The sequence below is a fragment of the Pelecanus crispus genome, chromosome 2, assembly GCF_030463565.1.
Source record: "Pelecanus crispus isolate bPelCri1 chromosome 2, bPelCri1.pri, whole genome shotgun sequence".
In the NCBI taxonomy this organism is placed as follows: domain Eukaryota; kingdom Metazoa; phylum Chordata; class Aves; order Pelecaniformes; family Pelecanidae; genus Pelecanus; species Pelecanus crispus.
Window position 1 is genome coordinate 107,927,797 of NC_134644.1, and position 13,259 is coordinate 107,941,055.

The following is a 13,259-nucleotide window of genomic DNA, read 5'->3' on the forward strand; positions in this document are numbered from 1 at the left end:
TTGAAAAATCACACTCAGCCTCCCAGGAGTTACCGATGGATCACAATCATAAAAGTTATAAAGACTTGCTATGTTGAATTACAATTGCAGTCTAGGCATGGTCTTTCAAAATGGATCATGTGAAGAAATGCTGCATGAAGGTGTCAGTGGGAAGTAGGAGTAAAGACTAAAGACCTTACCTGAAAATGTAAAAATTAATTTTTACTCAAAATACTCAGAGAAATGTGCAATTTTAAAGTTAAATAGAGTTTGGATCTCTTCAAGTGCACAACTGAACGTAATTTCTTCAGTGGCGGATTTCAACTGTTGATTTCACATGACTTATCACATCTACAGAAACCTTTCCCCGCTCCCTACTTCCATCCCAAAACCTTTCAGTGATGGAAATTCACAGCTACCAATATGGAGTGAGTGTTGAAGTCAGTCAAAGATGTTGCTTTTCCTTATTTCAACTTCTTCCTTCCCTCTGCTTCCCTTCTTTGAGGTTAAAAAAAAAATCTGTTACTTGCCTGAAGAGTGTTCATTGACTTTACCCAATTTCCAAACACTTCTTCCTAGAATCAAGCTCTGGTTGCTATGGAAGCTAAAAATCAAAACTCCACTTACAGCACATAGGATGCTTTTCCCCCAACAATTACAGAAAGAACAGTACTTATGTGAGCTCCCTTATCTATCTTCATAAATAATAAACTGCATATGATGTTTTGAATTGACCTAAAAAACTGGGGGGGAAAAAAAAATCCTAATCCATGTTCAACATTTTCTCCTTTACACAAAGTACACCACCATAGAACTTAAACGAAAACCTTTCAGTCTTGAGTGTAAAATTAATAAAAATTAGTGTTAGAATATACAAAGAGCATTATGACTTTATAAGTTTCTTGTAAGGCACTTAAACTTTAGCGCCACACAAATCAAAAGTAAATGTAAAAGTTAAAATGGTTGATTTAAAGTGCCTTTAGCTGTAAATGTGTAAAAGCATAAATGGTAGACCATTAACTCAATTTTATGCCAGGAACTATAAATAACATTCCAAATGCTGAAGAGGTTTTTTTTCCCCACTTCTATAAGACTCTCCAAAATGTACAGGACTTATTTAAGTGCATGAGCCCTGCATGAAGGGCTGACCTGACTATTCTCATCCCAATAATAGCCTAGAAGCTCCACTGGGAAGAATCTTGTGGATAAATCACTTCTGTGTCCACAGAAATTAAAAAAGTGCTAAAGAATCTTCACCTTATTTCATATAATGGGGGAAGGGAGGAAAATACTAAAAATACAGCACCACTTTCCTCCTCATTAACTTCTTAATTTCAAAAAAGTAATTAGTAATGTGCTATTATTATTATTATTCATTATATTCCTGCTGACTGAAGGATTTTCATGTTTTTTCAACTGGAAGTTCAACCTTCACTTTCAGATTCTTTGATAAGTTTAAATATAGCAAAACATGAGCAAAGTAGCTTAATCATAAACTTAAGTTGATCTGAATTGCCTCAGAATCATATTCTTAAATTCATCAGCTTCCACACAGATCCCAACCGTTGCTCAAGTTTCCCTACCTTGACTTCTTCCTGCACTGATACCTTTTCACATGCGATATGGACGACTCTTCCTTGCTTATTATATAGCTTACTATAGATCTAACATAACTGAAGGTAGAAGTTTCTGAGCAAGAGCTGGTTGAACACACGGGTAAGAATATTTACAGATCAATGATGTCTATTTAAAGAACTGAGGTTTGACAGGCAACTTGTGAAAAGATTTCCTGTAAAGCTGCCTGTGCTAATTCTTGGGGCACTCTCAATACATACGAGTTATCCAAACCCAACAGTTAAAAGTGGAAATTCTGCACCAGGCTCAAAAGTGGCCACTGCGAAAAAAAATCTGCAATGGAGTCTACAGAAAAGCAGCTTTCACTCCAATGGGATACCTTAACTAGGGAATACTCTTCTCCAGGGCACGAGACTTTTTAGGGTGCTTGACAGATGCCTTTATTAAGGGACTAAGGAGCAATTGATAAGTCTTCCCCTTCTAGAAGATAAGATGATAATAAACGGTATATGCTCCTTCTGCCCACTGCAAACAGTGAAGGATTTTTTGTCATTCCAACGAGGTTAAGTATCCAGATAATAAGGCACAAAGTTATAAGAAACTAATAATGAAAAGATAGCTTATGTCCAAATATACTGAGAAAAAAAAATGTGGCACATTTGCATTTAGCAACAGAAGATCTCAGATTTAGTTATTTCTGCATGTGAAAGATGGTAACACAACTATCCACAGACCTTAAGTTGCTCATCCACAACCCTTGTGACTTCTCCAGCCATGGATTCAAGTGTCTCTTGGATTGGATTGGAGAGTGAACCATTCGCTCCTGCCCAAGAAGCTCCACCGAGGTGATACAGATTTGGTAAGAGCTGTAAGACAGAAAGAATATCTTCAGAAAGTAGGCTCATCACTATCAGTCTTCAAATCCAGACAAATAGGAAGAAATCTCTCTGCTAAATCAAAGTCTTTATAAATTAGAATTATTTTGTCACTTGAAATACTACCTACAGCTGATTATCTGAAGAAAATACTCTTTTGTGACACACTGTTATTTTAACTCCCCAAAAAGAGAAAAGTTGCAAGCACACACTGAACTGCTCTCAGTATTACCAGTATGCTGGGAAAGACCTACTGTTTTGGAGTTCTTAGCATCCCGCATAAGCCGTTCTGCAGATTTGACATCTTCCTGTACAGCATCCACACCACAGTTTCTTAAAGAGTTGAGATGATCTTGCACTTTTACACATATTCTGTCGATCATCTACTTGAACAAAAGAAATAGAAAAGATAAAACAACAGAATGTTGGTCAAATGCAAACTGAATTCCGTCCAGGTGGCAAATCAATAGTAGCATGATGAGATCTGTAGTGACAATGTACTAATCTGGAAATGCATGATCAGAGCCTGGAGGTATATCAATGCTACTGAAGAAAAGCATTGCATCTCATAAAGACACACCTAAACATTGGAAAAATAAATAAAACTTTACCATTAAAACATAAATAAATACTTTGGAATATTTCCCCCACAGTTACCTCCAGGATAACTGCAAATAACCAACAAGTTAGCCAGTTCAAGTGTTGTTCTGGTTTTTTGGAGCAAGTTTAATGCTGAAAATGTTGTCAATATATCTAACACTTAGCTCTGAAGGTCCTTGAATTGTTAAGAAGTTCAGACAGTAACAGAAAGCTCTGTCACTATCCATTTGACAAACACCAACAGAGATTTCTCCTGTCTAAGCAAAATGCAATTGCACAGGCTTCTGGTGTATTCTTTCAAAATGTAAATATTCCTAGTTGCAAGGGAACTATAACTACCAAAGCAGAAGTTTCCATCAGACCTTTTACAGTGGATAAATTGAACTTCATCTGTATCTGCAACACAATTCATTCAACATGCTGCAAATACAGGGCAGGTGGTATATCTGTATCCTTACAAGACAAACCAATAAGAATGCCTGACATACAGTCAGTTTTGATTAAGAAATAGGGGGCAGGGAGATATAATAGTTAAAAGTCTTTATCAGCCCACACAGCATTCATTAGAACTGGCTATTTGACATTTTGAAGCAACATCTGAGGGCATGTGTCATCATCATATAAAGTCCAGGGTTCTAGCATCTTATATTATTAGCAATGAGAACTGAAATAATTTCACAGCATGCTGCTTTTCTGCTCCACATGACTCTTCGTCTTCAAAGGGTTTTGGGTGGGTTTTTTTGTATAAGTACAAAAAGCTAATTAATTATTAGACAGTGGAAAGTCTCATTGGGACAGCTGGACTAAAAAAAACCCCAAAACACTCTGGGAATAATAATGCAATTCCACCATACTAACTAGAGAATCTCTTCCAGCTGTCTTTTAAAACTGTTTTTAAAATCCACCCTTATTGTACACAATTTAATAGAGAAATGAGTGATTTTACTCTACTTTCCAAATAATAAATTACACTTATTGAAACTTGATGTGTGTGGTTGTTGGAGAAAAGCACAACTAAAACCACCAAACTATAGAAAGATCTAAACTTAATTCATATGGAGATTATTAACTTGGGGGAAAAAAAGGTGGCATTGGAACAGATAAATTACTAAAATAAAATAAAGTGATGCTGTTCTTGCAGTTTTTAGTACCAGTACATCTCCATGTACCATTTTCTCTGTCAAGAGGCGAGAGTGTAATTTCAGGTTCTAGTAATAAAACTCTGTCCCATTAAATTTTAACAACACAGGTAGAAAAAGGACACTTTGAATTAAGATTCACCAAAAATAAAAATGCAGAGAACACAGAGAAATTTCATTGACTCAGCTGAAGAGCTAAACAGATATTCCTCTCTTGTTTGCTGGTCTCCCATTTCCATGGGGACACAACACATGCAAACAAACATGGAAGTAAATTTAAAACAAAGGCCATGACAAGTTCTATTCTGCTTACATCACCTTGCTTCAGTGGTGTACTGGAGCTGAAAACAACCCTGAGGAGTACTGGCAAGAAATGCACTACAACAGAGAGAATGGTAAGCTACCACATAAAATGCTTGTAGTCCTCTCAAGAGAAAGGAAAAAACCACCAGAACAACATGTGGCATTTAGGAGACCTGGTAGTGGTTGACAAAACACAAAAGCTTCCCAGCTTCAAGCAGTATTTTGGGTTGTGTTAGACAGGAAGCCTTTTCAGCTGTCCAGACTACGAAGAGCATGGAAGACTTCTACCTTCCTTTGCTCCCTCCCTCTAAGTAAAGCTTCCCATGATACTCACAGTTCTGAAGGTAGAAGGTAGATGATGACTTACTCTCTAAGGTTATTTGCTCTGGTGGTACCTAAGGGCATGTGTACATGGTTGCTCAGTGCTAGGCAGAGAGACTGGAACTGACTCAGACACCAGAACTGGCACAGCCTTATGGTGATGCTTGTCACACTGATGAGAGCCTGCTGAAAAGTCAGCCTCCTGAGCACGAATGAACTAAACTGTTCTTGGTTCCAACAGTAGTTCACTCAGCAATAGCTCGGGTCTTTCTCTACACAGTTCTACTATACATAAGACCTCCCTCTCACAAAAGCTTTTTTCCTTCCAAAAATATTATCATGGATAATTATTATTTCTTGGGAAATGAAGTATCACCCATGAGGTACATCTTGCTTTAAGCTAGTCTGACAGAATGAGAGAGAACTCTGTCCCAGGCAGATTTTAGACACTGAGAAGTACCAGTACGGAACAAGTTCTCACCTGCTGAGTGGTACTAGTGACAATGCCTTGCTGCAGCCGGTACGCTTGCTCCTGTAGGTACTTTCTGGTCTCGTGATTACGAAGCAAGTAGTTTTCTATCTAAAAAACAAAGTCAGATTAGGAAACTGATTCGACTCTCTACATTGTAATTTGCTTTCAATTTTGCTGCTGTATCAGAAATGGGGATTGACAGGAAAAACTGCCTAAGTATTTGTTTGTTATCTGCAAATCTTATTCTGTGTGTCTCAATGCTTAATAATCACATTGGTAAATATTCATTCACTCATGGACTAGTGAAACATCATTAAACACTGTGCTTTCGCCAGTGTTTTCTGAATTAGTCTTCTATTTTGTACAATTTAGCAAGTTACGCTGACAAAGGAGTAGATCCAGGCTTGAGAAATATTTGAAGGAACTCTACCCATAAAGTGTTATTGTAGAGACCATTATGACACAAGATAGTCGATTCATTTCTTTCAGATGCATTCAGCCTACTGCAAAGACACAGATTTAAATAGCAGTATGGTCTGGAGAGAAGATAAAATATCTAGAAGTGCCTAACTGATACAGGAGCCTCAGCTCCAAAGTTACTTAAGGCTAAGCAGTATGTAAGTGCTCTTAAAAGACAAGTGATTCTTACCCACAGCTGCTGGTCACAGCCCACCACAACTGTCACCAGCAGTAAATGCCTACCATCAGCCAGCTTAATGGCACATAGACTAACCCCCTAACCTGGCTCTACTAAACTTAGTCAAGTCAAAAAACCCTACTAGTAAACTGTAAAAGGTTCATCAAAGGTGATGGATCTGGTCTGAAAGGAAGAGAGGGGAAAAGGATGGGTGGAGTGGCCAGCAGGTTGCAAGGCAGAGACTAATAGGGACTCATGGTCACCTCTAAACCTGCATCAGCAGCAAGAACTGGAACAATCTGACCATGCCCCACAGTAATGCAGGGTTTATCCAGTTTGCCCAGATTGTGAGTAAAGCATCCTGCAAAGATACCGGAGCCCGTGAGGTTAGCTACTATGTCCATCTGGTGCTGGACCAGGGCCAGAAGCACTCTCATGGTACTCAAGCTGTGGTGTGCTGAAGCTTACGGACCCTCCTGAGATGTCAGTCAGTTCAGGTGTCCCTGCACCGGGCACAACAGCTCAGTCGGTGTGGGCAGGCATTTCTGCGTGCATGGAATTAGCTGCATTCACAGCGCCGCTTCAGACACTGTTACCTTTTTTTGGAGAGAACTTCCTCGTCTTGTGTAAAGAAAGCCTGAACCACACATGTTAAAAACAAACTCAGGGCCAAACGGTTTTAGCAGCTTTGAAATTAATAAAAGAAAATGCTCTTTGTACGTAATGCCTAATTAACACACAGAATTTAAATCCCCATGGCCAGAAGCTTCACATATTTTTTTCAGAGATGCATCTATCATTCCAGATATGAACCTATCTACAATTATATTAAATAAGATGTAAGAAATATGTCCGTCCCCCATGATTCAGATTTTTTAAAGCAGAATTTAGATCATTTTCATGCATCAAAGAAAAAGGCACTAACTAGCAGCACTTTTTCCCTGTGAGAATCACTTTACTGAAAATTTCTTTACTAATAAGGATCATAGACATTTGCTTTTTAATCACAGTTATCTGCAAGAACTATTTATAAGGTTTTTATGACCTTACCCTGGCTGAAGGAAAACTACTCATTAAAGAGATGTGAACTGTATGCTTTCTGACTGAGCAGGAGGCTCATTTGGAGCTTGCAAGATTTACTATATTAAAACTCAGCTGGGAGTTTTATAACTCATGCAAGTGGAACAGCTACAGATACTGTCAACACCTCTTCATCCAAAGGAACATGTTGGTGCAGTTGTTTATTTAGGGCAACACAGTGTGTGAATTTTATACGTACATATTGTACCACAGGCAGTAAATGTTTTTATCCTCCCCCAAATTAAAGATTATCCTTTGTCTTGTACAGCGCTGACTGCACTTTTTATGCCAAAATAAAAAATGTGTACCAGTAATTCTACGCACATGGGAATACATGCAAGCACATATGTAACAAACATGCCAGTTCCTAACTCTCCCTTCCATAGTTATGCATACAGCAATACAAGGTCTAGCTTGCACGCACTTAGTTATGACTTTTTGATACTACACAATTGCATTCCATCACCCCTTCACTCCGACCATTCTTTGGAATAAAAAGCCTTACATGCTCTTGCAGCACTTGATTACCATGTATATGTCCATGCAAATCAAACAGTCCATGAATCTAGCCTATAATTCTTACTCAGCCAAGCATGAAATCACAGCCACTTAAAATTATTACTTTATTTTTAGTGGGTTTATTTCTGTATGTTGGTGGTATATGCAATACCTTTTGCAGTGCCTCTTCTGTTTTCTCAGGGTTTGTTTTGAGTGCTTGGGAAGCATCATTCATTGGTATAGGCATGAACCTCAAAGTATAATTCCTAAAGAAAAATAAAAGAAAATATTTTTTAATAGTAAAAGTTAACCTAAATACTGTACCTCTTTATGAAGAATAAACCAGAAGGGAGAAATAAGATGCATCTAGCTTGTCCATGGAAGGTACCAAGAATGTATTTTTCACATTTCTAAGTGGACTAACTGGAGGCATGCATGCTCCTTTTTGCTGCTAATTCTTTTTGGCCACTAGATAGAGGTGGAGATTTTGAAAAGCAAAAAATGCAGTTAAGTGGCCAATGCCCAGTGGCTGTCAATTAAAGGCCTAGCTGTGCCCTGTACTTTTGCACACAAGGTTGGATTACTTTTTTCTATATCAAAACAGAACAGGGAGTGTCAGTGCCTGCTGGCAATTCTATCAGATCTAAGTCTAAATGGAACATTCATTTACAGACAGGTAGCAACTAAGAGACTGAGTTTTGAAAATTTACTATTTAATAACTTCTTGTGTTTACAACAATTTGAAGAAACTTGCTGAATTTTTAATAAAAGCTAAAGTAGCATCTCCACATTGCTTTATGCAGACAGTTGCTCCCTGCATTTTACTTATTTGTTTACAAAATATTTCCATAGCTTTGTCCATCTGCTGCGATATGAGAATAAAGATAGGGGTTTGGTTTTGAGTCAAAATTGTATTTAAACTCTGAGAACATAAATTGGCTAGCATGGCACAGTTAAACCTAAAATGCTACATGCAGTGGTATGTCCACACACCTTCAGATTTGAATAAATGAAAACAAAAAGAGCAGAAAGTTCTTAAAACCTGGAAAGGAAATTATTCTTCCTATTTTCAATTAGCCTTAATTTCCTGCAAACATCTCTTCCTTCTCCTTCAGCTGTCTGCAAACATCCCACTAACTGTCTGTTCCTATTCCATTCACAGCCACATGAATATGGTTGGAACCATCTATTTTTGAGCACTTTGAAGTTGACAATTTCAACTGAGTCAACTCCATTGGCTTCAATGGACCCATCCCTCACTACATGCACTAACTCCAACAGCAGACACCTTAACTACTGTGAAATTCCAAGGTTCTTTCATTTCCTCTCGTACCAGTTGCTTAGCCACATGAAACACCACTCTCTGAAGGACAGCGGTCTTTTGAACTGCCAAACACACAGATTCCGCATTGATACTACCCAACATTTAATCTTAAATGATAATGGAAGACTTCTACTTTTCTTCCCCAACGTAAACATGGCAATATATAGCTGTCAGTGGCAGACAGTTACTCACGTGGAGTCAGCAAGGTCCCTGTCCTTCCCCAGTGTTCATCTGCCTACTTTATCACAGCCAGAAAATTAACTTTTCTTTCTAGTTATCTTATCCTTCAAAAGTTCTGTGCCGACTATACAGGCCCTGTTATGTGTGCTCATGTAATATGAAACAGAGAATAATGGCTGTCCACCAGCACGGGGACAATTTTTAAATGTCAAAGAGACTGAGCTCAAAGACAGATAATAATTACAGAACTTGCTGATTGCCTGACTACTACCTGGCAGGTGAGGTACTTATTTAGTTAAAAAGAAACAAAGGTAGATTTCCAAGGATCTCTGCAGCTGTTTGACATTTAATACATCACATTCATTGAAATCTGTAATTGCCAGCTCTCATGCTAGTAATTATATGCTAAATTCAATTTAGTCAAGGCTTAGTGCACCCTCCTTACTGCACACACACAGAGGAAGGGCAGAAAATGAAAGGCAAGCAGATTTCATGGACACACAGTCACAGAGGCAGAACTTTAGAAGACCACTACCCTAAGGAAGTCTCTGTACTTGGTTTCCTTCTGGACAGACAGCATTGTATGGGAACGCTACTTTCTTTTCATCTAAGAATTAACCAGCTCTCAAGGGCAAAAAAAAAAAAAAAAATCAAGAATTTAAAGCTTGCTTTTCAACTTTGATCATCAGAGCAACATTTATCTTCACACTTCATTTTTCTGTTTCCTTTGAAGTCCAAAATATTCTTCCATTCTTCTTTTCATTAACACTCCCCACTTGTCTCTTGTAATGGAGCACATTTCTTTACCAACTCAATAATCCAGTAATTTCATAACACATTAATACTCTTGGCAAAATAGCTATATTTAAAGGATGTTAAATTTCAGAGCAGTGCTCAGAGACTGGAAAGGATGTCTCAAAAACCTCCTGTCTCTCCCTCTACATACAGCATGTATGACAACAGCCCTACGTTTCATCTAGCATTATTTCCCTTGTAGTAACTTCTGCTCCATTCATGACATACACTCTTCTGCTGCAGAGCAATGATTTTACTGCCTATTTTTTAAAAAAAAGGAATAAGATCCTCTGTTTTGCAGGCTTGGGTATGTGAATTTCATGTCACTGTAAATGTCTCTAACAAATCCGAGTATTTCCCATCAGAGTTTAGAACCTGCGCTATTTCTTCAGTCTGTCCATACAGAAAAAAAAAAATCTTCTAGAAATGAATATGGGGCAATACCGTACAGTTCTACAACAGAGTGGGCTCTAGGCTGCAAAGCACACAAGCACACGCTTACTTTTATGTCAAAATTACTGAGATGCAAAACCCTGTTTAATGGCCAGGCTGAATAGGATGCCCACTGTTCTCAAATGCTCTCCTGAACTGACACCTGTGCCAGACTCTACCGAATATCCTCTCAGCATCTCAGGTCGGCTGGCTGGGACACCCTTGGGGCATCTCTGCCAAAAGCCAAGCTCCTGGAATTCCCTTGCAGGAACAACATTTTCACACAGCTTTAAGCAGATGAAGAAAAGCTGGGAGGAGGGGTAAAAACAATCTTCAGATTACTTGAGCCTGTTTTAAAGTCTGTTACAATTCCTCCCAATTCTCCTCCACCTCCTCATCACACTATGGAAGCCTAGCTTTCTTCTTTTTTGTGGTTTACTATATAACTATTTTTCTTAAGAACAAAATCAAAAAAACACACACAACACACATACCCCCAAGCATCTTCAGTATATTTCATTCCATTTTGAGCAACAATTCTTTCCTACAGAATATTGATGGTTTCATGTATTTTTAGGAAACATATGGTACAGGATGTTCTCAATATGTCTTCGAGATGGATTGTTTAAAGGCTAATTGTTTTCAGCCAATATTGACAGTCCGTCTCTTGGAAGTCTAAATCTTTGTTGCTTATGGCTTAGTGTGTGATATTGTCAATGATTTTAACAATTTTAAAATATTAGAGGAGACATAAAATGACCTCAGCTTCCAAGCTAAATAAATGTCACCTCAACAAAGTGCAATGTCACATCATTATCTGTAGGATTTCTGCTTAGATGATTTGCTTTTGCCTTAGGATTTCCCCCTTTCTATTTACTCATCCAAGCACTTCAGAAGAGAAAAGTAAATTTGACGCTAAGCAGAAAATAAGCGTATTTTCTTTTCTACCAGAATTTCTCATAAACGCACATGCTATTGCTCTCTAAAAGAGAAATGTCTGCAAGCTGAAAAATAACCTTTGCAAATTATTATTCACTACTATCAATGGAATCACTCCAAGATGATTTGCTTAATTATACATCATTTATATAATTTCCCCCATCAGTGCAACTGAATTCATTTTGAAACCAAGTATATAAACTACAACAGTTTCATAAAAGAAGTAACTTTATGAGCTCTAGCCTCACAACCCCTCTGAGGGTTAAAATGCTTCCCTAAGTAGTTACACGGTTTTGCAAGACATCTTGTCTAGAAACTAGCAATTGTACGTTACCTTCACCTTCTAAAGAGAGCCTTTGTTCCTCTCTGAGGGATTTAATGACGTGAAACAACTGCAACTGCTGCTTAATTTAAATCTGTAATTTTTCCCTCTTAAGAAAAGTAATAACAACATATAAAGAAATGTGATGGAGATGGAGAGAGATGAAAGTCATTTAGCATTTATCACTGGTAATGGCTGCAACTGTGAGTAAGCTCAGGGAAGCAAAATGACCCAGACCACAGTGATTACAATGAACAACGGCAGTTCCTGAGATCATCGCTATTAGTTTCAACTTGCTGGGGGAAAGAAAAAAAAGTCAGACCACAAAGGCATGCTTCAGTAATTTTCTGTTATTATATACAGCTTCATTCACTGACTAGAATAGAATTTCTGCATGCTATCAACACAAGAGAATGAAGAAAAGGGAAAATATTCCCAAATTCAGAATTTTAATGCTAACAGCAGAATTCAATGGCCTTAATGCTGATAGCAGAGTATGGATGAAAAGAGACACAGAGCCTCTTCCTATCCTTTTGAAGGATGTAAAGTCATACATTTTCCTTTATGTTAAGCACCCTGATGCTTAAAATCGAGAGCACTCAGCATCTTCAAATCATATTGACTGCGGTGAGAACTGCAGCTGCTCGGCTCATCCAGGATCTAAGTCTTTGGCCTCTTCATCAGTCATTCAGTTGCTTGAGAACTTACTTCTCCAGTGCCACAGCTATGTCCTGGAAGCCCTGCGCAGTGATGTTATTCTTGTCCCATATTACCGTTCTGGGAGGTGGGAAGGAGAAGAAAGAGAAAAAAACTTTGCATATTGAAATAACACAGTGCTGTATGTTCAAAATTGTATAGTGGAAGGCAACATGTTAAAAACTTGTGTGTGGTTATATGCTAAAACCTTTAAATAACAGAAATTAGGGACAAAGACACTACAAAATTCATTTTCCCTTTCTTTAAAGGGGACTCTGTACTATATTTTCCATCATTAACATAAAATCATAACTTTTCTAAAATACAGTTTATAGAAAGATTTGGAGATAAAATTCCAGCTTTTTCCAGGAATAGCATCAAAAATAAAGTTCAAAAGTCTGCTTTGCAAGCCCACACTGAAACCCAAGAAAACTTCAGTAAATAATCAATCTCTGTTCTACATAGGCTACATGGCTACAGTTATAGAAAAAGGTATTTAAAAAATTCATGCTGACTGGTGGTCAAAATTTGCAGGCTATTGTGTATTCAATCCTGTACTTGCTCATCACACATGATTCCACATGCAACATAACTAGCTGCCAGTATAAGCCATTAGGTTAGGTGCATAAATTGCAGCTCTTTTGAATACACAATAGTGATAAGAGTGATCAAGCCTTCCCCCTCCTCCCCCAGTTTAGACCACTCAAGCAGACTGCCTGGCAATTTGCAAACACATGTTCAAAGATCTCATTAGTAGTCAGAAGAGACAGTCAAGTGGATAAATCTTGCTTGTGCAAGAGCACTAGTTGTAGCTGTTCTTAAAAAAAAGGTACAAAAACAAAGATTTCTGGTGTTAAAGAAAAAAAAAGATAGATGGCAGGGTTTCAGAGGTATTGACACCCTTCTGCTGTTGCAATTATCCCTTTGTTTTTTAGATGGAAAGATGGAGGTAAGGAAGAGAGATTCTACACCCACTCTGCAAAGAACAGATATGCTTAGGGTCAAATCTTGGATATTTTTGTCATTGGAAAGTGTGTTTATATTTCTACCTGGATGTGATTTGATAACATTTTAAGCAGAGCCAGTTACCAT

At 38.0% G+C, this 13,259-nt stretch overlaps 1 protein-coding gene across 1 annotated transcript in view; it reads right to left on the reverse strand.

Moving 5' to 3' along the window:
* The window catches only part of CARMIL1 (capping protein regulator and myosin 1 linker 1), a 198,592-nt gene that overhangs the window by 51,171 nt on the left and 134,162 nt on the right, over nucleotides 1-13,259 (reverse strand). Inside the window, exons 22-26 of the mRNA XM_075704739.1 lie at nucleotides 12,180-12,248; nucleotides 7,652-7,745; nucleotides 5,274-5,372; nucleotides 2,684-2,812; nucleotides 2,289-2,420 (exon numbers count right to left, since the gene is read on the reverse strand). Coding sequence (XP_075560854.1) covers nucleotides 2,289-2,420; nucleotides 2,684-2,812; nucleotides 5,274-5,372; nucleotides 7,652-7,745; nucleotides 12,180-12,248 — 523 coding nt within the window. The remainder of the gene's footprint in view (nucleotides 1-2,288; nucleotides 2,421-2,683; nucleotides 2,813-5,273; nucleotides 5,373-7,651; nucleotides 7,746-12,179; nucleotides 12,249-13,259) is intronic.